Below are 25,380 nucleotides of genomic sequence, written 5' to 3' on the forward strand. Positions count from 1 at the left end.
CAGCCAATTCCAGACCTCAGCCTGAATAATGAACTAATGCTTGTAAATCTGAATGAACTGAAGCAACACTGTCCTCCACAACTTGAGAGTCTGATTAAGTCATACAGAGTACAATTACTTCAAGTTACTGTTGCCAGAGGTGGTTAAATCGTAGGATTTTTCCACACTGCCTCTGGTGTAATATGTCATGTGTTGCTGTTCATCCGAGTTTGCATTTTCATTATTTTCAAGGATCTTAAGAGCCAAATGATTTTTTATTTTATGTCCTGATACCTAAAACCTCTAGACTGAAAGAGAATTTGCCTTTTTTTCCAAATGACTGTACACATGAGAATGATAATTCAAGTGTTTGCTTGTGTTTGCCAGTCTCTGTGAAATGTGGGATTAGTGACTGGTTGGAGTCTTGGCAAGTCTTCCCTTTCATTGCTGGCTGATGGTCAGTAAAACTCTATGGGCTTCCAGAAACACACAAAACATAACTTAAAGTCAATTTCACAATAGAGAAATTTCTTATTACACAAGTCTCTGCCACATGTCAGTTACACACCCTCCAGCTCATTTAGGCGATCCAGATGTAAGCTGTGGGAACCCCCCCCCAAAACATCCAACCTTGGCCCTTAAAAGAAATACAGCTGGCTCTGTGACAGGAAAACAAGAGATTAGATCGACAGTTCAAAAAACTAAGATAAAAGCCTTTTCATGTGTTTGTCATTTTAATAGTTGTTGCTGTTAAACAAAAACCGATGCAGGTAATTGACAAAATAGCTTCATCAACATGCCGATCCTGTTAAATTCTATTTATGTAATAAATGACTGCACACTCAAAAAGACAAAAGGATATCTGTAATTTATTGGTATCTTACAAACATATGGAAAAACCAGCCATGCTTGTCTGAACACTGTTAAATACAGAAAGCTGCTCCCCATCATCTCGCCTCAGCCTTTCAAAAGCAACACAAACCTCTGTCAAACATCTGCAAAACATTTGTTCTCTCTCAGATAAGATTTCCTCACTCAGCTCTGTGCCTCCAGCCTGAGTGTGTAAAACGCCACAGTCTGGCCAGCGCTCAGAAGCTGTGCTGCACCAAAACAGGCTCCCTGCATTGGATTTAAGGTGTTTTTCCCAGGTATGATGGATGCTAGAGGACTTTGGATGGTGCTCTGCCTTCTCTTGTTGGCACACGCCTCACTCCAGCAGAACTCGAAGAAAGGAAATGGCAAAAAAGGTAGGACTTCATATTCACCAGCTGAATATAAAATCAGTGTCTTCTACAGGACAGTATTGTTAGAGTTCACCTTGTTTTTTTTTTTGTTTGTTTCGGTAATTTTGTGCAGAATCTGCCATCAACACTGCAATCGAGAATCTGCAGAGGAAAGTTGATGAGATTATTCAGGATCTGAACGTGCTGAAAGAGCAGCAAGCTTTACAAACAGGTGTAGACTTCACAAACACCAAGCAGTTAGGTTTTTTGTAAAGAATGCCCCAAAGTTGCACAATCCACTCAAGTATTTGCTTCAGTTTGCAGGCTGCATGTCATTTTCTAGTTAAACAGCTTTCTCATAATTCCCTCTCTATCAGTTTGTCTAAAGGGCACAAAGATCCACAGAAAGTGTTTTCTGGCCAATCTGGTGAAACAATCCTTCCATGCCGCCAGTGATGACTGCATCGCCAAAGGAGGCAGCCTAAGCACTCCTCTAACAGGAGACGAAAACGACCAGCTCTACAGCTACGTACGCCAGAGCATCGGCCCCGATGAGCACATCTGGCTGGGCATTAATGACATGGTTACCGATGGCCACTGGGTTGACCAATCAGGCTCTAATGTGCGCTTCAAAAACTGGGAGACTGAAATCACCCAGCAGCCAGATGGGGGACGCAATCAGAACTGCGCCGTCCTCTCCACCACGGCCAACGGGAAGTGGTTCGATGAGAACTGCAAGGCTGAGAAGGCGTCTGTGTGCGAGTTCAACATCGTCTGAGAGACCATCTGTTGCTCTGTTTTTCTATCTCTGACATTGCTTTGTAAGCATGAAGTGCAACATTATGAAATACGCTGAAAAATAATGCGCTGCATCTTTAATCAGCCTGCATTTTCTCGGCCAAGCCTTCCAGATGTCAGTCCAGAACAGAGATTTCGCTTGGTGCTCTTTGTATAAGCTACACCCACTTGTACTTACACTCCATACACAATACTTTAAATATTCATCGAGGTAAACACTGGAGGGTTTGTCTTTGTTTTTTCTTATTAGCCGCCAATTAACGCAACAAAATCTTTTCTTACTGAGTTACAAAGTTCTATTTGCAGAGCTCCTTTTCTGTGCCACCTTCTTTATTTCTAAATGTTAAGTTATGCTTCTCATGTTTTATTACAGGATATTAATGAACATGTTTACCATTTTATTCTTCTCACTGATGTAAAAAACAAACAAAGAAACAAACAGCAGCAGATATAATGTAAATGTACTACTCCTCATACAGAAAAAAGCTTTTGTAAGAAATCTATTACAACCAAAGTTAATAAATAAAACCTTTTGGGTTATGATTGTTGTCATTTTCGTGGTCACATCACAGGATCATACATTCATTTCCTCCATAAATAAACTAAAAAAATAAAACAAAACAAAATAAAAAAACAACATGAGCGTAGTGTAGTTTCTTGTTTTTTTTAAATAGGTGTGCCATATTAGGGCTGTATAAAATATAAAGTCACTAAAGTAGCTCTTAGTCAACTGTAATATTAACTGATTCATTGTATTGTGCAACTGATTCAGGATGAACGCAAGACTCCCGCCTGTCCACTTTATACTGGAACTAAATCCAGCCTTTCCAGAAAATCCCTACTATGAGTGATGAGTATGATGAGTACAGTCACGTACAACCTCCACCCACCTCCACCCACCCACCCACACACTATGTGTGTACTGCTCTTTATCTTACAAAATATAGAGCCTGTGTTTGCATTCAAAATACTTTACTCACCCAAATGAAGGCGACAGATCAACAAGTCTGAACATCTCCAAACTTCACTGATTTTAAAAGCTCCTCTAACATTTCTTTACTCACCGTGAGCCACTGAGACTATAAAAGATTTATGGCCACACTCCGCAGCTCTAAAGACACCAGTAACATTCAGAGAATGAGCAAAGGGACACTGTATTTGCTCAGAGGGGAATATAGGCCTTTAAAAATATTTGAACTTTGCCTCCATCTACAATTCATTTGCTAAAATGCAGGAGGGAACAGGAATTTTCAAGACCAAAGTCCTTCTGAAGCACTTTTCCTCAAAGAGGACAGACGCATGCCTTGAAAGAAAACTTTTCTCTTTCGTGTTTAGGCTCATGCTAGAATAAAGGACATTTAAACAGCAATATATTACAGCTCACTACTAAATAAATACATTTTATGGCAGATGCAGCTGCTGATATACTGCAAATACATCTATATTTTTCTCATTGTAATCCAAAAGAGGGGCTGTGTCTGTCCTCACAACAAGTGGTGAAATAGGTTTTTTTTAACTACTGATCAGTGCTGATCATGATATACAGTCTCAGTATGAACTAGTAGCACTTTAGGCTTAAGCTTCTCAAATGCTTGGTTTCAGTTTGGCACCAGTAACACAAATGACTGAAAACAACTATAAGATCCTTACTAATTTCTAAAGGGAGCCTGACCCGTCTGTAAGGCTCATTTATGGTGTAATGATGCTACAGCTAGAAAACAAAAAGCAACAATGAACAACAGAAGGACATGCTGCTACAACATACAGCTGCTGCAGTCCAGACCGTTGTGTTCTGATAACGATATAATGCATTTACAAAATATCACAAATGGAAAACGTTCATTGCCTGAAAGCAACAGAAGACCTCTTTTTAAAAACTAAAAACCCGTGTAGAAGGAATGATTAAGTGCTCCTTTTGAAAAAGAAGAGCCTTAACCTGAGACAAAACGCTGTAACAGCTGCAGACAGGTTTGGAAGCGGTTTGTGTGTGCCTCACTTTAGTGCAAAAGCTGCACTCAATGCAAAAAAGTGTCTTGTAGGGGTCTGAACAGCGAGCAATCACACAGGGAATAAATATCCCAAAGTTCAAGTGGGTCAAAAGAAAAATCAAAAAGTCGAGTCCAATCTTCTGCTCAGTTGCCGCCCTCTGGCTCCAGCCGAGGCCCCAGATTTGAAGACTGTTCGTCCTCACTTTGGTCCATCAGGGTTTGCACTTGGCTCGGAGACTTGTTGGGAAGTGGAGGACCCTTCTGTGATGAGAGCAGTGGCTTTTGAGAGTCTGTGTGTCCCGTGAAAGGTTGGTATGTTTCTCCATAGATGCCAATATCTGCACCCTTTTTGAACAGGTGTGTGTAGACGAGTGTGTCGTCGATGGAGGTGTACACGTGAGCGTCATCGTCTTCGTGTGTTTTTGGGGGTCCGTTGTATCCTGGCAGGAAGTTGATGCCATTTGGATTATAGACAGAGACTTCATGATTGAGCTTCTTCTTCTTCTTCTTCCTGTTTGGCAGAAAAGAAGATTGGAGTTTTTTAAATTAAATTTACTGATAAGTTATGCTCGCTGTCAATTTCGATGAAGGACAAAAATTTCTAGCAGGTTGAGGAGAGCAGATAAGTAAACAATGTGAAAATACCCATGTTAATTGTAAAGAAAAATAATAAAACTCAAAGAACAAAGCATAAAATAGTAATACTCACCTAATCACCACACAGACCACAACCAGCACCATGACAAAAATGACCAGCAGAGCAGCCACCACACTCAGGATGTTGATTAGTAAAAGGTCTAGAAGGAAAAAATGGCAACAAACACCATAGTTAGCTTTTTCTATCATATTTTTACCTGATATTGACAGACGGATGGTGGACGCTTGGCAGTGACGCAGACAGTGCATCAATCCGTTGGTGGTAATGAGAGCCGAGTATGACAGCAAGGCTCTCGATTTACCGGTTGATCTACCATCCAACCCTCACCTATGGTCTCAAACTCTGGGCATAAAAAGAAATGAGCTTTCTCTGAAGGGTGGCAGGTCTCTTCCTTAGTGAGAGAGGGAGGAGTCAGCCATCTCACAGAGCTCAGAATACAGCCACTACTGCTCCACATCGAAAGGAGCACATTGAGGTAGTTCAGGAATCTGACTAGGATGCCTTCTGGGAAGCTCTTGGCTGAAGTGTTTCCGGAATTTCCCACTGGAATGATGCCCTAGGACACACCCAGGACATGCTGGGGAGATTACATCTCTCAGCTGGCCTGGAAATGCAGCAGTATTCCCCCAGATAAGCTGGAAGGGGTAGTTGGGAAGAGGGAGGTCTGGGTGTCCTTGCTTAGGCTGCTGCCCCCTGAAGCTGAAGGATTAACAAAATAATAGATAAATACAATCCTGATACTGGAGGATTATTCTTGCACAAGAAAGAAAGAAGGAAAGTAACTGTGTAAGCCAACTTTTCCCCCAAACAGAACACTGATTACAAATCAGCAAAGCAGAATAAAACTTTGCACTAAGGTTAAAAAAGAAAACAGTTTCAGTATCCATGCCCTCCATGATCCCAACTTTGAAGCCATACTACAGCTTCATACTCCTGTATGCTACCACTGCAGCAGTTCTTTAGGCAAAATGCTAAAGCCAGTCAGTCAGTGATGATAGTTTACGTAAATACATATGGTGAGCAGAGCACCAACAAATTAAATTCCTCAACCAAGCTGCGTATGACATTTTGCCAGCCCATCACACCTCCAGCTGTAGGGCAAGTCTGTGTATGAATTTCATTTCTTAATGAGAAACCAAAAGCGCAGAACAAAGCAAAGTCTTCACTTCACACAACTGGGAACTAGTGCTCAGTCTGAGCAAGCAAGTCATGTTTCTGTGACACATCACTGATGACACATACTGTCATTCTTTCAGAGCCTTCAAAACAACCTGCCCTGACTGAACTGACTGTGCACCGGTAAGATCACATGGAGGAGGCTTTTGAAAGCAAGCTGGCCAAGTGTTAAGGACTTGTTTCGGGAGGACTGCCAGAAAAGGGTGGTGAGCACAATGTCATCTTCATGTTGAAGTAGGCTGCAGAGTCCTCACCCTGCCAGGCGTGAGGGGACCACACAGAAACATAGCCATCAGGACTGCAAAAGAAGCAGCTGATGGAGCCTGCAGGTGGCTGTGGATTAAGTGGGGAAATCCGAGGCTTAATGTCAGGACCTGATCAACCCCTGGCTGGGTCGCCAATCCGAATGACCCAAGGAATCTAGGAAAGATCACTGATGATGCTCGCCAGCACAACTATAGGATGCACCTTTCATCTACATATGCACAACAGTATATTGACCGAAATGTTCAGCTGGCTAACATCCTTACCAAGGCAACAGAAACAAGCAAATTAAAGTTTGTCACATTCGTCTTCGAAAGCCAGAGGACCCAAAAAAAAAAAAGAAAAAAACAATCATTTGTGGACCTTGAGTGTCTGGACAAATTTTCACAGAAATTAATTGAAATATTCTTGAGAATGATATATATATATATATATATATATATATATATATATATATATATATAGATATATAGATATATATATATATATAGATATATAGATATATATATATATATATATATATATAGATATATAGATATATAGATAGATAGATAGATAGATAGATAGATAGATAGATAGATAGATAGATAGATATATATATATATAAAAAAAAATCAGAAAATTACGATATAGATTAAGTAACTGTAAAGTTTCCTCTTACACTTGCTCTTCTGCAGGGAGATCTTGGTAATCACGCTGAAGTTTCCTCTTTCAGGCAAACAGTTGGACATGTTGAGGTAGAAGCTCTCGGAGACCGTGAGCTCACTCTTGGCCATCTCATCCTCCCTGCGGCTGTAGTCCTCCTCGGGGCTGCCCATTCTTTGCACCCGGATGTTAGTGTGGCTGTTGCTGCACTTGGGCTGGCTGAGCTTGGTAAAAATCAGCTGCGCCTCCATCTTTGGAGGAACTGAGACAATCCAGGAGACGGTGGAGGAGGCCTTCATTCCTGCTGGCCAAGCTGGAGTAGCCACAAGTTCCGGGGTGTCTCTCTTTGGAAAAACGGTGAATATGTATCTTTCTGAAGGTTATTGCAAAAAGAAAACAACATGAAATATTAATGTTTATTTAATGTTCTTATTTCATTCAGCTTATTTAGTATAGCCCTTGCCCTTCGTGGAGAGTTATGCTCTTCAAGTGTGCTTGTTTTTACCTGTAATCTCATTTTCAAAACTGGCATTCAACACAGCCGATCTTGGTGCTTTAGCATTCATGCTGGACCACAATGTGACAGACACATTTGTGTGAATGTGGACGGTCTGTATGGCTCCGTCACGGCAGAAGGTCCCAATAGGTGCTCCATTCTCTTCTGCCACATCAATAGTGACGCTGTCATCACATAGCTGTCCGGGTAAGGACTGCTTGAGGGGCCCGGTGGGAGAAATCAGCTTTACGGTGCCGTGCCGACCGGGACGGAGTATCCACGTCACACGGCTCAGAGGTGCAGGGAGGCAGAATGGCAGCAGAGGCACCAACAGACTGACTGGATCAGGACATTTACCAGAACTACAATCTGAACGGAAAGAGGTTCCCAAATGAAACTGATAAAGTACTTTACAGTACAATGAGAAGCACTTTTAGTAGAAGGTAGTACAGATATTTTTAAACACGTGGTCTGCAACTAACTAACCAACAGCTGTAACCTCTTCTTTGAGCACCCAAATTAGGGGGCGTGTATATAAACTGAAAAATAAAATATAATATAATAAAATACAACTTAGTAACAGATCTAGAACAGTAGTGAATATTTATCCTTAAATTACACTATATTACAATGCATTTTAAATGCCTTCAAAAGAAATTTTACTGGTTTTTCTTATCATAATTCTGGAAAGTGGATGGTGGGATCTTTTAAAAAAAAAAAAAAATATATATATATATATATATATATATATATATATATATATATATATATATATATATATATATATATATATATATATATATATATATATATATATATATATATATATATATATATATATATATATATATATATTTTATATATATATTTTTTTTAAAAGATCCTACCATCCACTTTCCAGAATTATGATAAGAAAAACCAGTAAAAATTTCTTTTGAGATATTCAAATATTGCCTCCGATTTTAAAATGAGAAACACGCTGGAAGTCAACAGACCATTTCTCAAAAATTACATTTTTAAAATTATTTAATATATTAAGTTAAAAATTCACAGCAATCATTATATACATGTTCAAACTTTGGACCATAGAATTTTTAGCTGATTAAATGACAAAAGTATTATTATGAATTATTGATGCTATATCTGTGGATTTTACACAGTGAGGCTTAAACAGCTGATGAAATGAGTTTAAGTAAATCTTGATTTACCTATGAGTTGCGTAGCTGTGACTTCCATGTTGTCAGGAAAGCAGTCCTCAAAAGACAGATCAGCACTTGATGTGACTGTGATGTTGTCTTTTTTCACTGAGTTTATTTTCATCACGCAGTCAGGGGTCGGTGTCAACGTAGAAATGTTCAGAGAAAGGCCCTCAGTTTTGCTGAGATCTACTTTACATGACACTGGAGGGGGTGGGGGCAACAGAAAAAAGCACAAAGTAAGTTTTATTGAGCTTTCCTTTGGCTCTGAAAAATGTGCACGTACAACAAATGTGATTCGTCAAACTCTGGAGGAAGTGCTTTCCTGGAAATGTATCAGTGCTGTCATACATGACTAAGAGATTAGGCAATTTAAGAGCTCGCCTGGGCTCAGAAACAGGCCATAAGACACACTTTCCAAGTCCCTCCTATTCACAAATATTACAAGAAAGGGAACATTGTCATACCCCTGACTAATCAAACTGCACCTTTGTTGTAACCTTTAAGAAAGACGATAGAAAAAGAAAAAAAGAGACTATTTATACAAGTGCATGCTGCAACATGTAGAGCAGGCAGCACCCATCTCCCCAACAGCAAAACCACTGTACAAAAGAAATTGTAGTACTAAATTTAGTCATGTGGGACCTACACATTATTAATTGGTTTTGGAAATGGAGCTACAGTTAGTAACTATGTGCTTGAAACACTTGGAGTCAGACGAAGCATCAGCATCCCCCAACACCTTACAGTGGGAGAAACCACAGACCAGACTATCTGAGCTCACCCCTCTTTAACAATACTACAGCTAAAGACATAATGTGATGGAGCTTTTAACCCCTGTGACTAACATGCTTCTTGTGCTTGTTGCTTACTTATGGGTCAGACTGCCCTCATCAGCTACACACCTGTAAAGTCTGGTATGTAGCTACACAGTTGTGCTGCTCTAACATAGAAGAAGTCTGACATATAAACATGTCACTGCACGTAATAACACACCTTCAAGGCATGAAAACATCCTCAGTATTCACTTGTAGTCTTGTTATGTCCTTTTGGTTAATTCCAAGTCCAATACGCAATCTCCTTTTAGCTCCATTTTTGGTCTCTACCAACTCACACTTTAGCTACTAAATGCTCCACCAAGTGCTTATAAGATACAGACCTGTTGAAGCTGGGCTGGAAGCAGACACCTTGAGGGTGAAGGTGAGTCCAGGAGAATCAGCAGGTGCTCTCTCCATCTCGCAGTTCCTCAGCGTGAGCAAAAAGTCTCCCTGGTTCTGGAGCGGCTGTGTGTCATTTAGTCCCAGAACCGATGTCACCCTGCCTTTCTGGTGGTACTCCACTGCTACTTCCTTCTTCACACAATCTGGCTGTGTGAGGTTTAGAAACTGAACATCAACCCTGTGTTTGTCTGGGACCCGAAAGTACCACTCCATGATGTCGTCATCAGGAAAACTCTCCGGGTAGTCCGGCGAGAGCAGCTCTGAGGAAGAGGTCCCTTTTGGTAAAGTCAGAGAAATTCGGGCAAGAGCTACAACACACACACACACACACACACACACACACACACACACACACACAAAATTAATTAAAATTAAAACAAAAATTGTTAAATGAAACTGTCATTTTGGATGAAACACAAAACAGTGACTGTAACTAAACTCACACTTGATTTTTTCCCCCACAGTCACATCAAACTTGTCATTTTGCAGCTTCTGCTCTGCTGGGACGTCCACAGAAAAGCTGCCGCTTTTCAAAATCAGAGCACTGCTGATGGTGCCACTTCTGCAGTACTTCCCCACAGCCACATTGCCCGTAGACTGGAAGGCCTGGAGGGTGTAGGTGTGTCTGTCTGGACATTTCTCAGATGGATTGATCTGTTTAAGACCCGTCTTAGTGAAATCTATTTGGAAAGCTTTTGGCGCTGCGGCCGTTAGATTCCAGGTAAACGTGCGGTTAAAACGCAGCGCATCAGTCGAGTTGGAGTCCGTCTGGATGATGTGACCACTGCATGACTTCGTGGTGCAATCTGAAAAGAGAACATGAATCCACCCATGCTGTGTTAGTCCACTCAGGACATTCAGTCTCACTGATAAAATAATCAGATATCACACAGACACTTACTTATACGCCGTACAATTTCTATACTGAATACATCTTGAGGTCTGGAGCATTCAAGCTCCACTGACACAGTACTTCCATTGAATGAGTTCATCGATTCAATACTGCAACGTTGTGCGTTTCCTGATCCTGTACACACTTTGCAACCTTTGACCTGATTATTATTTCTGATGTTTATGGTGGCTCCAGGTTCAGCAGTGAGAGTCAACTTCAGGGCCCCTGGAAGCACACACAGAGTGTATAATGAGCAAAGGGATGTATCATATCTGGAAATAACACAGTGAAATTACATTCACAAATAAAACTGACTGCTGTGACAGATGAAGCTTGTCTTAAGTGTTCCTGTGACTAAGCAGGTCTGTACTGAGTAAACCTGAGCAAGCTCAGCACATAATATGGTGCTTCAGTCAGGTCTCTGGGTCGGCCATAACCTAGTTTACACTGAAATGTTTGTTATTCAAATTTACAAAGGGGCAAAACCGGCACAGCCTATATCAAATGACACTCTGGGAGCTTCTTGAAAGGGATTTTCTTGCTTCAGCTGTTTTCAGCTTCCGAGTGAAGACAGTGTCAATATTTAATGCACAGATCCACCACCCCACCAATATTTCACACCAAATCTCTCCCCCTGGTTCATATTTAAGGTTCAGGTTACCTGACACGGTGGACACGATGAACGTAAGAAGAAAAATCCACAGAAGGGCCGCGCTTGTTGATACGGACATGCTGCCCTATAGTGAAGCTCTGAAACTTTCAATCCTGAGAGAAAAAACAAAAATAAAATCAGCGGAATCATTTCATCGCTTCTTGTCTGGAGCTGGGACGCCACATTTTCCTATGCGTTACATCAAGCTCACGGAGCAGCTATTGACACAACGAGTGCTACCTAAGCCCACTTCCTAATGTGAAGGTGTGCCAGCAAGGAGGGAGTGTTGAGGCCAGGTAATGTTTAAGGGCGTGGCTAGAATCGCCATCTTGGCAGGTAGGCGTGCTGATGCGTTACGACACCCCTGACGTGATGTAGAACAAAAGTGCTAAAATAAAGTGAAATTTCTGGAAAATATGCAGAGTTTGATATACGATATTACCCGAAACGATAAAACAGGCTCAGTCCTCTCATGACAATAAAATCAAGATTTAGCCTGCACTGTTTTTAGACTTAAGGAATGCGATTAGTAACAACTGTGCTTGTCTTCTCTTTCATGTGAAAATCTTTATGATCGAGTGTAAAATAGCAGAACAAAGGATCGAGGGAGTTGTGCCACACCCTGTTTCTAGGAAAGAAATTGGTTATGTGACCGCACATTTGTGGAGAGTCCGACATTTTTCTCATTCTGCAAAGAAGCGCCTCGTTGCATGAGAATTAAGCACATTTAAGTTCAAGTGATTTTTGCCTTTCCAGGTAAAATTTCTGTGATCAAGGTGTTTTGATTATTTTGTCTGTTTTAAACAAGTTTGAAAAGATTTCACAAATGTTTTAGTGCTTTTGTAAGCTACACTATGAGTCTATACGCCTATGGTTATGCCACAGAGTTATAATATGGAGGACAGGCAGAGCTTCCACTCCGTTAGAGGACTTGGACAGAGCTGTGAACTATAGTGAACAAGGTGGAGAAGGGGAAGTCCATTCAGGTTTCGAAGAAGATGAACATATGCAGGATGACATTAAAACGATCCATGGAGAAGAAAAAGATAGATGGAAAAGAAATAAGGCTATTAAAGGATATGGAGGAACTGCACTTGCCTATCCAGTCTTTGACGACCATATGGAGAAAGAACTGGCAGAACATATAAAGGCACAGGCAGCTTGATGTGTTCATTTGTTTGTGCATACTCAAAAGCCAGTTCACGGTATTTGAGTATGCACAAAGAAATGGATCAAAGAGGCAAAAGCAGGTTGTGTTGTATTTATTTATAAAGAAGAAGTAATTGGGAACATTAATCATAATAATTTTTCCCTCTGAATTACAAACGTCCTTCTGTGGCTGACTAGGTTAAAGAAAAATTCATTTTTGTCCTCACGATAAACTGGTCAGTCCGGCCAGAAGGTCCAATGTAGCTTTGCCGATTCTTCCAGCTGATAAAGAAGAGGCCTCTCCCGTCTGAACATGCGCGCAGAGCATGTACGCATGCGCTGCTGCTGCTCACGCGTTACAATAAGGCCAAGTTGCACTCTATGTGGTTGTTTCTTAGCATGTGTGAGACAAATAACTCTTCAAATCGGCATTTCAGCAATGAACAGGGTGACCAGATGGCCCTCCTCATGTGGGACTTCACATAATTTTTATGTATTGACCCATGTCCCAGATTTCAAAGTGGCTCAAAATCAAATGGTATATTTGAAGTATATTTGGGCTTTTCGTGGTAAATGGTAATCTGCTTACAGTTTAAATTGGTTTAAAAGTTTGATATAAAATTTCACACTACTATCCAACATTGTTAACATGTCCCACTTTGTCCCCAATAACACACAGTGTTTGGCCCACAGTTTGTTTCTGGGATGTAGTCACCCTAGAAAGGAGTGGCAGAGAAATGCCCTCACTAATTTATGTATGTCTTTGTTACAAATTAATCAAATGAGGTTGATTACGCGAATAGATGGTATTTAAAGTAGGTTGTAGTTACTTAGGGCCTGCTGGACCTGCTTTAGCTTATAATTTATGTGTGCATCAGCAATTTTAAGATATTAGAGTGCATTTTCCTCAAAAAAATATTCCATAAGGATGGCTGAGTAGTGCAAGGAGAAACTAATCTTATTTTCAGTTCATTTCTTCACAACAGTGGATTAGTGTGTAATATTTACAGTGAAGATTAGATGGCCCAACATAAGAAAAATCATACTAGAAAAACTGTACATGAAAATAAAGAAAAAGAAAAAACATCTCCAACTTAAAGGAGCTAATCCCAAATAAAATTAGACTAAACAAGAAACAGCTCTGCACCGGGCTAACCCCCCTTTAACTAAGACACCTGACAGTAAAGGCACTTTGGTCTGCTCACCATTTAAAGGCCATATCTGTATTGGTATCAGAAATACTGGCCCTGTAGTTACTTGGTATCAAAATCATACCAAAATTTGCATGTACTGCACCTGACACATATAAGTCTTGACAATATAGTCAGTGGCTCCTCTCACTTCCTGAAAAAAAAAAAAAAACACAATGAAATACCACACACACACACACACACACACACACACACACTTTATTCTTGGCGCATTCCCTCCCAGAAATTTTTTACCATAAACAGTCCAAAAGAGACCAGGGGCCTGTTCTTCGTACCTCGCTAAGTAAGTTAGCCGGATTTGAATGTTGACGATTTCACTTGATCTTGGATCGCTTGATCTTGGATCGTTCGGTTCTCCGAAGCTCATCTGGGACTTGCTGTCATAGCAACAGATCCGTAAGCGTAAACCTGCTCGGGAGCAGGTTTACTTTATGTAAACAGGATTAGATCGCGGCCTCTCAGGTATGTCCGCTGCAGTTATATGAAAGCAAGAGCGATATTTCGCCACTGTTTTACCATAAATAAATATTAGCAATGTAACTAAAGATAATGTATTTGATTCTTTTATTGATTTCATACAGATACATACAGGTCATTTCCGAAAAAAGGGAAATGTACTATTAATCATTCTATTACATGTAGTAGATCATGTCAGATGTAATTCATATTTTAGAGTAGTAATAGTAAATTACTACGTGCAATCAAGATGACAGACCACGGCTAAAAAGCGAAGGTGGATTTGGGAAGTCTGTCGCAGCCATGTCCTGTCCGTTTGTACGCGAGAAAGGAAGGTGCAAGATTGATAAGGAGAGTTTACAGAATTTAGCGTATATTGCGGGATAGACGGGATCCTTTAGCTCAGCGCGACGGTGTGCTCAGAGAGATATCGATTCTCCCGTGAGGGTATTATTTACTCTCTCTCTCTCTCTCTCTCTCTCTCTCTCTCTATATATATATATATATACTTACTGTACTGTATATACTTACTCCCGACTTACTGTGCATGCTTCAGTCACCCTTGCATGGGAACAGGTAAAAGTGATGGAGTGTTATGTCAAACTACACACACAAAAACCCCACAATGTCAATAAATGTCACAGTACAAAAAGGGTGTGACGAGGGGGTGCAGGACCACCACCTGTCTTTATTTGCTCTGCCCTTTTCTTGGTTGCTGTTATAAACAAACAAACAGATTATTCCAGGGTCTCTTGTCATAGACTAAAAGCAATATAAGTGATAAATATTACCATTCTGTGGAATATTTTTATATTTCACTTTTACTTTTTCCCATGTTCTAGTGGGTCCTGTTGTGGCTCTAATGTGAAAGAGGATATAATGTAATATAATATAATGTGGAATAAAATAATATCACATGATATAATGTAATATCATGGATCACTTACGAGTTTAATTTGTCAGCAACTTTCTGCCAGCCGTCTCTCCTTGCTTTTGCAGCCTTTGCAGTGTTCCCCTGCGTTTTAATTAAACTCTGAAACTCCTGATATCCCTCAATCAAGAGTTCTTGGTCTGCTGCCGTGAAATACTGTGCGCGCTCCTTCGACATCTTCGCCGACCAATCACAGGGTTGCCGATCAATGTTTCTACTATCGATGCGTAGACCCTTTTAAGCCACCCAGTGATCTCAGATTACTTCATCCAGCTATACTAATCGTCAACAACAGGTGTGTTCGGAGAACCGGATTAGCGAGCTCAAAGTTAGCGCGATGATTTGATCTTGGATGTGTCATTTGATCTTGGATGTAGTAAGCGAGGTACGAAGAACAGGCCCCAGGAGTTGTTTGGCAGTTTCTAGATGTTAGAAAGCCCACTGGTTACATGTTGTTTACTTCAGTGTTTCCCAACACTTTAGAGCCACGGCACATATTTCACATTTAAAAAAATCACAGGGCACACCACCAAACAAAAATGTCACAAAAACCATATTGTTTATTTTCCCCCAAGCACCAGGCATAGTGGAATTGGCTCGGTTTGTCCCCAGTATACGTTTTTTTGCATTCTTCTGATCACTACTCATTCTAGGGCCTTAATCTGGGTCAGAATTTCCTCCAGGACCCAGGTCAGATTGACTACTTTTTTCCCCAAATATTTATTTACTGCTATCACGTGCTGCGTGGTCTCATTTGCAGTAATTTCTTCTTTGTCGTCTTCTGGCAACCCATTTAATTGGAGCAAGGAGTTGCACTGCCCTCTAGTGGAAAAGAATGTAATTGTGCTGCCCTTTACTCACCGGTCGCTTAGAGTAGCTTCTCGGATGGGAAGCTTGAAGCTGTAATATTTACTTAACAAAAAAAAAGAGAGAAAGAAAGAAAAAAAAGAGGGTAGATCGTATTGAAATTGGCACAGGAAAGAGAAACAAGTTTGTTTAAGACCACTGAACACTTTTATCTGCATTTGTTGTCTGTACTGCTGGACGTTGCTCTGGAAGGAGAAAGCTTTGTGTTCCATCCTATTCAGAGGAGAAAACTCTGTGAAAATATATTGAAAGCTTGAATAAATATATTGAAAAGTAGAAAAGGGAGAACAGTTTAAATTACTACATAATTTATATATTAATAAATATGAAAGAATAGGTTCACAGTGGACTCTCCATCATGTACACTAAAACAATAAATATCATGTAAGACAAGGTTAAGTGACTCCATAATATGGTCCACAGCCCAAAAAATCCAGTCCATTTATGAGGTAAGATGGGAAAATAATGTTTATTCAGCAAAATTACAATGAAATTGAATACTACTTAAAATGACTTTTGCATTTTTATGCACTACTTAAATTTACTTAATTTCTCCCCTTTCCTTTAAAATACCTGATATTCTGTAATACTAAAAAATTAGTCATGCACTTTATAAAATTACTTATGCACTACTTAAAATTAAATAAAATAATTTCTGTTTCCTGTAAAAACCTGACTTCTCACCCCATTATTCCAGTGTACCTGCCTTTAAGTTATTGCAGTCAAATAACTACACCGAAATTAAAAATAAAATACACTGAAATGCAGTTTAATTGCAGGGGAATTATGCCCCTAGTCCTGGTCTCCGATGAGGATAAAGGACTCATCCCATCATGACACATTAAAAAAGCAATGTATTTGACCTTACTATGAAATAAATATGTTTTATGTCAGATGCAGCTGCAGGGAATGATTAAGAGCAACTTTTGCAATCGAAGAGCCTTTAATCTGGGACAAAACGTTGTAACAGCTGCAGACAGGTTGTTTGTGTGTGCCTCACTTTAGTGCAAAAGCTCCACTCAACAGAAAACGTGCTTTGTGAGGCTGAACAGTGAGCAATCACACAGGGAATGAATATCCCAAAGTTCAAGTGGGTCAAGAGAAAAATCAAAAAGCTGAGTCCAGTCTTCTGCTCAGTTGCTTCCCTCTAGCTCCAGTCGAGGCCCCCAGACTGGAGCACTTTGGTCCTTAGGCCTTAGGCACTTTGGTCCTTAGGCTGGTAAATCATATTCTGGTAAATTGTGTTGTCCACTGGCATTAGGATTTTTGCTTGGTGGCCTATTGGGGCATGGAGGGCCCTGCTGTGATGAGAGCAGTGGCTTTTGAGAGTCTCTGTGTCCTGAAACAGGTTTATATGTTTCTTCATAGTTGCCAGTCTCTGCATTCCTTTTCAGCAGGTGTGTGTAGACGAGGGTGTCGTCAATCTCTTCGTACACATGGGACTCATCATCTTCACAAGTCCCCAGCACTTCTGGGGACTCGTACCCCGGTAAGAAGTTGATGCCATTTGGATTATAGACAGCAACTTCATGACTGACTTTCTTCTTCTTCTTCTTCTTCTTCTTCCTGTTTAGCGGGAAAAAAGAGAAGATTGGGATTATTTTCTTAAAGCTGTTTTATTCAACTATTGATGGGTCATCCCCTTTGAAAACACACTAAATAATAGAAATACTCACCTAATCATTACAACTAGCACTATGACAGAAATGACCAGCAGAGTAGCCACTACACCCAGGATGGTTAAAAGTGCTATAGAGGAGAAACAGTTAACTTGGTTAACATTTGGATTGCATTTTCAACCGTGCAGTGGTTGTAAAAAAAGAATTCAACAGTAAACAGAATTGCTGAAGCTGAAAAATCACTCAATTATCGTTTATTCTCCCAAGTGTGAAGCTACACTACAGTCTCATATTCCTGTTGGCTACAGCGACAGTGGTGCTTTACACCAAATGCTAAAGTTATCAAGCTGATGTGATCTGGTCACAGTGCTGCAGTACTTTTTGTCATAAACCTGGTCTTGGAAACATTTGGACCTAGTGATGACGAGGTTTTACCCAGACCATCAAACTTCCAGCTGTTGGGCAGGTCTGAAACACCTTCATGACCTGTGTGCTGACCCTGACCTGACCTGTCCAGGGTGTACCCTGAACTGCATAAGTGGAAGAAAATGTAACATTTGGGGTCTTGTTTTCACTCTCTGTGGTCATCACTTCAAATAACTTCTACATTATGCAATGACAGAGCTTTATGCAAATATCGATTAAAGCAGTTTTACATTTCCAAAAGCAAATCTTTCCCCTGGGAGTAACTGGGAATAACATTTCATTTATTTATTGGTAATTAAAGTACAAACTATGAATGAGTGAGTGCTTATAACATACAGACCTTTTGAACGGGGGGGGTAAGCAGACACCTTGAGGGTGAAGGTGAGTCCAGGAGAATCAGCAGGTGCTCTCTCCATCTCGCAGTTCCTCAGCGTGAGCAAAAAGTCTCCCTGCTTCTGGAGCGGCTGTGTGTCATTTAGTCCCAGAACCGATGTCACCCTGTCTTTCTGGTGGTACTCCACTGCTACTTCCTTCTTCACACAATCTGGCTGTGTGAGGTTTAGAAACTGAACATCAACCCTGTGTTTCTCTGGGACCTGAAAGTACCACTCCATGGTGTCGTCATCAGGGAAACTCTCCGGGTAGTCCGGCGAGAGCAGCTCTGAGGAAGAGGTCCCTTTTGGTAAAGTCAGAGAAATTCGGGCAAGAGCTACAACACACACACACACACACACACACACACACACACACACACACACACACACACACACACACAAAACACAAAAAAATAATTAAAATTAAAACAAAAATTGTTAAATGAAACTGTCATTTTGGATGAAACACAAAACAGTGACTGTAACTAAACTCACACTTGATTTTTTCCCCACAGTCACATCAAACTTGTCATTTTGCAGCTTCTGCTCTGCTGGGACGTCCACAGAAAAGCTGCCGCTTTTCAAAATCAGAGCAGTGCTGATGGTGCCACTTCTGCAGTACTTCCCCACAGCCACATTGCCCGTAGACTGGAAGGCCTGGAGGGTGTAGGTGTGTCTGTCTGGACATTTCTCAGATGGATTGATCTGTTTAAGACCCGTCTTAGTGAAATTTATTTGGAAAGCTTTTGGCGCTGCGGCCGTTAGATTCCAGGTAAACGTGCGGTTAAAACGCAGCGCATCAGTCGAGTTGGAGTCCGTCTGGATGATGTGATCACTGCATGACTCCGTGGTGCAATCTGAAAAGAGAACATGAATCCACCCATGTTGTGTTAGTCCACTCAGGACATTCAGTCTCACTGATAAAATAATCAGATATCACACAGACACTTACTTATACGCCGTACAATTTCTATACTGAATACATCTTGAGGTCTGGAGCATTCAAGCTCCACTGACACAGTACTTCCATTGAATGAGTTCATCGATTCAGCATTGCATTTTTTAATAAGTGATCCTGTACACACTTTGCAATCTTTGACTTTATTATTATTTCTGATGTTTATGGTGGCTCCAGGTTCAGCAGTGAGAGTCAACTTCTGGGCCCCTGGAAGCACACACAGAGTTATAGTGAGCAAAGGGATAAACATGTGTGACCTGTATCATATTTGTAAATAACACAGTGAAATTACCATTTAGATGAGATTAAATTCACAAATACAACTAACTGCAGTGACAGAAAACGCCAACGGCTTGTCTCCTCCTATAACTAAGCAGCTCTGTATTGTGGAACAAGTTAGATTCCAGATTAGAGATTAAGAGGTATAAAATCACTGCGTACTAACTAATCAGTACTCCAGTAAATAGCTTCACCATTCCTTGAAGATTCTTTGGAATCTAAAATCTAAAGTCTTTGTGTTTCCCTGATGAGCTTCAGTAATGAATACAGATTATTACATGCAGCTTTACTTTTTAGTTTTTTTTTTTTTATGCCAGAAAACAGTTTTTCAAAATTGATTAAATGATCATAAAACAGGACACCTACACTGTATTTGCTGACCTCTCACCAAATTTCTATGTATACACAGAGTGTGCACCTGATAGAATAAAAAATCTATTACAGGGCTGATTGTCACAAAGTATAAACACACACACACACACACACACACACACACACACACACACACACACACACACACACACACAAATAAATTAAAATTAAAACAAAAATTGTTACATTTTAAAAGAAACACAAAACAGTAAATGTAACTAAACTCACACTTGATTTTTTCCCCCACAGTCACATCAAACTTGTCATTTTGCAGCTTCTGCTCTGCTGGGACGTCCACAGAAAAGCTGCCGCTTTTCAAAATCAGAGCAGTGCTGATGGTGCCACTTCTGCAGTACTGCTCCACAGCCACATTGCCCGTAGACTGGAAGGCCTGGAGGGTGTAGGTGTGTCTGTCTGGACATTTCTCAGATGGATTGATCTGTTTAAGACCCGTATTAGTGAAATCTATTTGGAAAGCTTTTGGTGCTGCGGCGACTAGATTCCAGGTAAATGTGCGGTTAAAACGCAGCGCATCAATTGAGCTGAAGTCCGTCTGGACGATGTGACTACTGCATGACTTCGTGGTGCAAGCTGAAAAGAGAAATTGAATCCACCCATGCTGTGTTAGTCCACTCAGGACATTCAGTCTCACTGATAAAATAATCAGATATCACACAGACACTTACTTATACGCCGTACAATTTCTATACTGAATACATCTTGAGGTCTGGAGCATTTCAATTCCACAGTACTTCCTTTTAAATAATTCAGAGATTCAGCATTGCATTTTTTAATAATCAATCCTGTACACACTTGGCAACCTTTGACTTTATTATTATTTCTGATGTTTATGGTGGCTCCAGATTCAGCAGTGAGAGTCAACTTCTGGGCCCCTGGAAGCACACACAGAGTTATAGTGAGCAAAGGGATAAACATATTGGGTCCTGTATCATATCTGGAAATAACACAGTGAAATTACCATTTCGATGAGATAAAATTCACAAATACGGCTAACTGCAGTGACAGATGAAGCCTACGGCTTGTCTCCTCCTATAACTAAGCAGCTCTGTATTGTGGAACAAGTTAGATTCTAGATTAGAGATCAAGAGGTAGAAAATCACTGCAGTACTTCGGTATATAGCTTCACCATTCCTGGAAGATCATTTGGATCTCTGTGGGAAGAATGGATGGCATCTAAAGCAGCGGTCCCCAACCGTTTTTGCCTCACGGACCGGTTTATGCCCGACAATATTTTCACGGACCGGCCTTTAAGGTGTCGCGGATAAATACAACAAAATAAAACTAGTACCGGTACCGAAAAAAGAAGATTTATTCATAACACACGTGAAAAGACCCAGGAAAACCGAGTTAACGATAAAAACGATAATAAAATAACGCTGAAAACCGATAAAAACCCTGAAAACCATACATTTCACACCTGAGCCTCAACTCTCACGGCCCGGTACCAAACGACTCATGGACCGGTACCGGTCCGAGGCCCGGGGGTTGGGGACCACTGATCTAAAGTATTTGTATTTCCCTAATGAGGATCAGTAATTTGTTATTGCAGCAAATTGTTATTGTTCTATAGTCATCATTATATGATCATAAAACACGACACCTACACTTTATTTGCTGACCTCTGACCAAATTTCTATGTATGCATCGAATCTGCACCTGAGAGAATAAAAAAAATCTATTATGGGGCTGATTGTCACAAGGTATGGAGTAGGTTGTCCCTGTAGTTATCAATGGGGTTTCAGTAAAAAAAAGAAAAAAGAAAAAGTGAGTTATAAAAGAATAACAACAACCTTGTATTTAAGCTTTGAATTTGAACCAGTGATGATTACTATGAATTATGTATGTATTATATATGAGAAATCTGCAGTGCTTTAACAACCTTTATTAAAGACACAATAAGAACTGAAGACAGATTCCACATCCATGATTTTGAATTGATGTTTCATTGATATCATTTTGAAAAAGCCCAATGTTCTATATATTTTTCTAAACAGGTGAAAGATTTTCCAACTGATAAACCGAGCAATAGTGAGCAAGTTAGTGTAAACACGTGAGAAGAAGAATGAACTGCATCAATATCAGACTGAATTGCTTTCCAATTTAAGTATCGACGCATGCTCCATCGTCCATAGAAGAAAGGTTTCTGGGAATCCAGGTTTGCAGTGTTGATCTGCGAAAACATGTCTCATACTCCGGGGCTTCATTTTCACACGCGTCACAACCAACCCTAGTCGACCTCTTGATACACATTTTAAGCCAGCTACCACATGGCTTTGCAAGTGTAAAACTAATTGTAAATAAAGCTTTTATCTTCAGCTTTCTAATAAGTGTATTTTTTTTAATGACAAACATTGATTGAACTTTGAAAATTACATAATACTTTCCCTCCTCCAAGTTTTGTGTGCTTTCCACAAACTGACCACGGCAAAATATAAAGATTGGCAGATCAAATGTGTGATACCAGAAATTCAATATGAATAAGGTTCCACAGGGCCCCCCTAATGTAATGACACCGGTCCACCCAACAGCATATTTTAAGAACACGTTCTCTGCTGGGGGAATACTTTTTGTATGTGCAGCTTAAGTCTACCTTACTACTAAAGAAGTGCAAACTGTTCATTGCATTGATCGTATTGATGTATTATGCCATGTATTAATTTGGTTAATTAGAATGTGTATAAAATGTTGTTAGACTTGATTGTAATCTCTTTTATACTGCTCTTTAACATGAACCAAGAATGCCTGTTTATTCAGCTTCATGAGAATAATTGGCAGCTATTCGTTATTCTGGTTGATAAAAATCTTTTATCAAGGAGTGCACTCTTAGTGCTGCTGTTTGTATCTAAGGTGATGGCTGCACATTGGAGCCCTGAAACTTTAAACTGGATACATTCAAGCATTCAAGTCTCTGCCCCACAGCCTAATAAAGGAGATGTGAAAATTGCTTCAGTTTCTCAGCAGATCAAGGTGAAATTAAATGATTGATTGAACAGGTATTCTCTGTGTCCTCTGTTCTAATAATTACAACTCTAGCAGTGCCCCCCCTTCCAAACAAACATACCTTCTTCAGATCAAACAAAATTTAAGTCAAGCGTTTGTGTTACCTTTGTGCTTCAAAAACTTTCATTAGTGCTGCTATCGTTTTAAATATATTAAGTTTCTAGAGGTCATCCAACCAGCCCCTTTCTTTACTGTGAAAAGGTTGTGAAACATAAACCAGCGAGCTTAAAACATGTTGTAGATGAGAGAAGCAGTGAAAACACGTCGCTTCCAGCCAGAGAAACTCGGAGCAAAACCGGCTCTGTTTTAGTTTTTAATCTGTCAGCTGCGGACTCTGTGAGAGTAAAAATTAACTATAAAAACATAATGCTTTAGGATCATACTTTAATGCGTATAGAACAATAACAATAAAACAATTAATTATTAAGTTTCGTGTTAGAATCTGTATATTTCTGCTGTTCATCAGGGAAACACAAAGACTTTGGAAGCCATTAAAAACAAAAGTCTCATGTCCACAGGTCTCAGATCTTCCGGGAAATGCTGCGCTGTTCTCTCGAAAACTGATCAGTCAGTAGGCGGTGATTCATACCCACTGATCTCCTGTTGATCACTTCCGCTGTGGACTCGTTATGTCGTTCACACTGCAGGCGAAAGCGCATCAAATCCGATTTTTTTGACCCTATGCGACCCATATCCGATCATGGTATGACAGTGTGAACGGCACAAATCCGATATTTTCAAATCCGATCTGGGTCACTTTCGTATGTGGTACTGAATCCGATACATGTTTTAGAAAGCGACTGCTGTTTGAATGGTCATGTCACATTAAATCCGTCTTTTACGTCACTGGCACAAGACAGACGCCAATTATCAGCGCCGGAGAAGCGCCCGAGAAGACATCGCGAACGCTTCGCCATCCAGTGTAGATGTTAGTGAAACTGTTGGGAAGACAACGTGAACATTTCATTTGTACTGTATAATCTGCAGATTCTGACAGAAATCTGCAACTATCCTTTGAAGCACCGCTCCTCTCTAAAACAGCAATAAGGATCATTATTAGGTTATTTACATTATTATGTAAATAACAAAATAACTTAAAGCAAAAATTTGGAAACGTAAAGTCCGAAGTCAAACAATATTGTTTGCTCTGGGTCTAAACGGAGCGCGTTGTGTGTGACATCTTCTTTTGCGCATGCGGGCCGCTTGAGCGTTCACACTAGAGCGCATTTGCTGTCACATTTTATTTGTAGGGTGAACAAGCAGACAAAAAAATCGGATTTGATCAAAAAATCGGAATTGATCATTAAGACCTGCAGTGTGAACGTAGCCTAAGTACCATGGCGATTTACCGAAAACAGCCGTACTCAGTATCACCTGACACTCACGCTCTGAGAGCTTCTTGAAAGGGATTTTCTTGCTTCAGCGGTTTTCAGCTTCCGGGTGAAGAGAGTGTCAATATTTAATGCACAGATCCACCACCCCACCAATATTTCACACCAGATCTCTCCCACTGGTTCGTATTTAAGTTTCAGGTTACCTGACACGGTGGAGACAGTGAATGTAAGAAGTAAAATCCACAGAAGGGCCGCGCCTGTTGATACGGACATGCTGCTCTAGTGACGCTCTGAAACTTTCAATCCTGGGATGTTAACTGAAGGTCAGCTAGTAGTTGTTGACTCCTAATTGTGAAAGTCTGCCAGCAAAGAGGGAGTGTTTACGCCAGGTAAAGATTAAGGGCGCGGTCAGGAGGACCATATTGGCAGGTATAGGATACGGATGCGTTAGGACAGCCCTGTAGCACATGTAAAAAAAAAAAATCCAGAAAAATATCATGGAGAATTTTTTAAAAAGAAGCTAATGTACGAGAACTGTTGCCTGAAACGATAACTCACCCTCAATCACGTCATTTCAATAAAGATGTCATGATTTAAGATCGCACTGTTTTTATAGAGCCTTAGTTAATGTGAGCAGGACACCTAACACCTGTGGCTGTCTTCTGTTTCTTGTGAAGTTGTGCTTTTAATAGATCGTTGAGTGCAAAACAGTAACCCAAAGGATATATTGAGGTATTTGCTGAATAAGAAATTGATAACTATAAATATGGTTACTCCCAATTGGAAAGATTTACAATGTGGAAACATAAACAATCTTTGAGCTTTTTAAAATGATATTATGAAGAAGCCCCCCCTCTAAATGATAAACAGCCTTGTGTGGTTGCTCAACTGTGAGGAAAAAACCCTGACTTTTAGTTTCTCTTCACAGGACAAACAGGTTAGTCAGGATGTGTTACAGTATCTCAGTAACCGCACATACGATTTGTACATGCTGCTCGTCCCATTTCAGAGTGAAACAGAAACAAATGGAAGGCCTTTGCGTGGCAAATGGCATTCATTTTTATTTGTAAATTTGGTGTAAAACTTTCACACTATTTCCCAGCATTGTTAATGTATCCCAGTTTTTCTAGATTCTAAAATGCAACTTAATAATAATTGTTTTATTGTTATTGTTCTATACACACCAAAGTATGCTC

The 25,380-nt window shown here is 40.2% G+C and overlaps 3 protein-coding genes across 6 annotated transcripts; 1 reads left to right on the forward strand and 2 right to left on the reverse strand.

Moving 5' to 3' along the window:
* The first annotated feature begins 872 nt into the window (after positions 1 to 872).
* On the forward strand, positions 873 to 2,540 carry clec3ba (C-type lectin domain family 3, member Ba). 2 transcript variants are annotated; one of them, XM_031752217.2, is made up of 3 exons: positions 875 to 1,226; positions 1,336 to 1,434; positions 1,580 to 2,540. In XM_031752217.2, exons 1-3 carry the CDS (start codon positions 1,130 to 1,132, stop codon positions 1,978 to 1,980), a joined length of 597 nt encoding a protein of 198 aa, XP_031608077.1. In that variant the 5' UTR covers positions 875 to 1,129; the 3' UTR covers positions 1,981 to 2,540. The 2 variants fall into 2 exon arrangements, with proteins under 2 accessions (XP_031608085.1, XP_031608077.1); XM_031752225.2 differs by lacking the exon at positions 1,336 to 1,434 and having other exon boundaries at positions 873 to 1,226.
* Positions 2,382 to 11,462, reverse strand: LOC116330025 (CUB domain-containing protein 1-like). Of its 2 annotated transcripts, none has more exons than XM_031752206.2 (9): positions 11,197 to 11,462; positions 10,545 to 10,760; positions 10,087 to 10,449; positions 9,583 to 9,918; positions 8,436 to 8,627; positions 7,237 to 7,596; positions 6,748 to 7,104; positions 4,698 to 4,785; positions 2,382 to 4,499 (listed from the first exon to the last, which is right to left on the reverse strand). In XM_031752206.2, exons 1-9 carry the CDS (start codon positions 11,264 to 11,266, stop codon positions 4,133 to 4,135), a joined length of 2,349 nt encoding a protein of 782 aa, XP_031608066.2. In that variant the 5' UTR covers positions 11,267 to 11,462; the 3' UTR covers positions 2,382 to 4,132. The 2 variants fall into 2 exon arrangements, with proteins under 2 accessions (XP_031608066.2, XP_031608058.2); XM_031752198.2 differs by having other exon boundaries at positions 9,583 to 9,951; positions 11,197 to 11,460.
* A 4,789-nt stretch (positions 11,463 to 16,251) lies between these two features.
* Positions 16,252 to 24,535, reverse strand: LOC116330013 (CUB domain-containing protein 1-like). Of its 2 annotated transcripts, XM_031752187.2 has the most exons (6): positions 24,388 to 24,535; positions 20,516 to 20,722; positions 20,058 to 20,420; positions 18,187 to 18,555; positions 17,478 to 17,550; positions 16,252 to 17,367 (listed from the first exon to the last, which is right to left on the reverse strand). In XM_031752187.2, exons 1-6 carry the CDS (start codon positions 24,455 to 24,457, stop codon positions 17,013 to 17,015), a joined length of 1,437 nt encoding a protein of 478 aa, XP_031608047.2. In that variant the 5' UTR covers positions 24,458 to 24,535; the 3' UTR covers positions 16,252 to 17,012. The 2 variants fall into 2 exon arrangements, with proteins under 2 accessions (XP_031608047.2, XP_039475632.1); XM_039619698.1 differs by lacking the exons at positions 16,252 to 17,367; positions 17,478 to 17,550; positions 18,187 to 18,555 and adding exons at positions 18,572 to 19,077; positions 19,173 to 19,385.
* Positions 24,536 to 25,380: the final 845 nt, after the last annotated feature.

The sequence above is a fragment of the Oreochromis aureus genome, linkage group 11 (genome assembly GCF_013358895.1).
Source record: "Oreochromis aureus strain Israel breed Guangdong linkage group 11, ZZ_aureus, whole genome shotgun sequence".
Classification (NCBI taxonomy): Eukaryota; Metazoa; Chordata; class Actinopteri; order Cichliformes; family Cichlidae; genus Oreochromis; species Oreochromis aureus.

Excerpts from the sequence above, each read along its gene's own strand:
- clec3ba (XM_031752217.2), top strand. The coding sequence starts at position 1,130 with ATGATGGATGCTAGAGGACTTTGGATGGTGCTCTGCCTTCTCTTGTTG. Across the intron at positions 1,227-1,335 it reads GAAAGGAAATGGCAAAAAAG|AATCTGCCATCAACACTGCA; the intron begins GTAGGACTTCAT and ends AATTTTGTGCAG. Across the intron at positions 1,435-1,579 it reads GCAGCAAGCTTTACAAACAG|TTTGTCTAAAGGGCACAAAG; the intron begins GTGTAGACTTCA and ends CCTCTCTATCAG.
- LOC116330025 (XM_031752198.2), bottom strand. The coding sequence starts at position 11,266 with ATGTCCGTATCAACAAGCGCGGCCCTTCTGTGGATTTTTCTTCTTACG. Across the intron at positions 8,628-9,582 it reads TTCCAGCCCAGCTTCAACAG|TGTCATGTAAAGTAGATCTC; the intron begins GTCTGTATCTTA and ends CACCCCCTCCAG. Across the intron at positions 4,786-6,747 it reads CTCCCTGCAGAAGAGCAAGT|ACCTTTTACTAATCAACATC; the intron begins GTAAGAGGAAAC and ends TTTTCCTTCTAG.
- LOC116330013 (XM_031752187.2), bottom strand. The coding sequence starts at position 24,457 with ATGTCCGTATCAACAGGCGCGGCCCTTCTGTGGATTTTACTTCTTACA. Across the intron at positions 20,421-20,515 it reads AGAAATTGTACGGCGTATAA|CTTGCACCACGAAGTCATGC; the intron begins GTAAGTGTCTGT and ends TTCTCTTTTCAG. Across the intron at positions 18,556-20,057 it reads TGTGGGGGAAAAAATCAAGT|CTCTTGCCCGAATTTCTCTG; the intron begins GTGAGTTTAGTT and ends TGTGTGTTGTAG.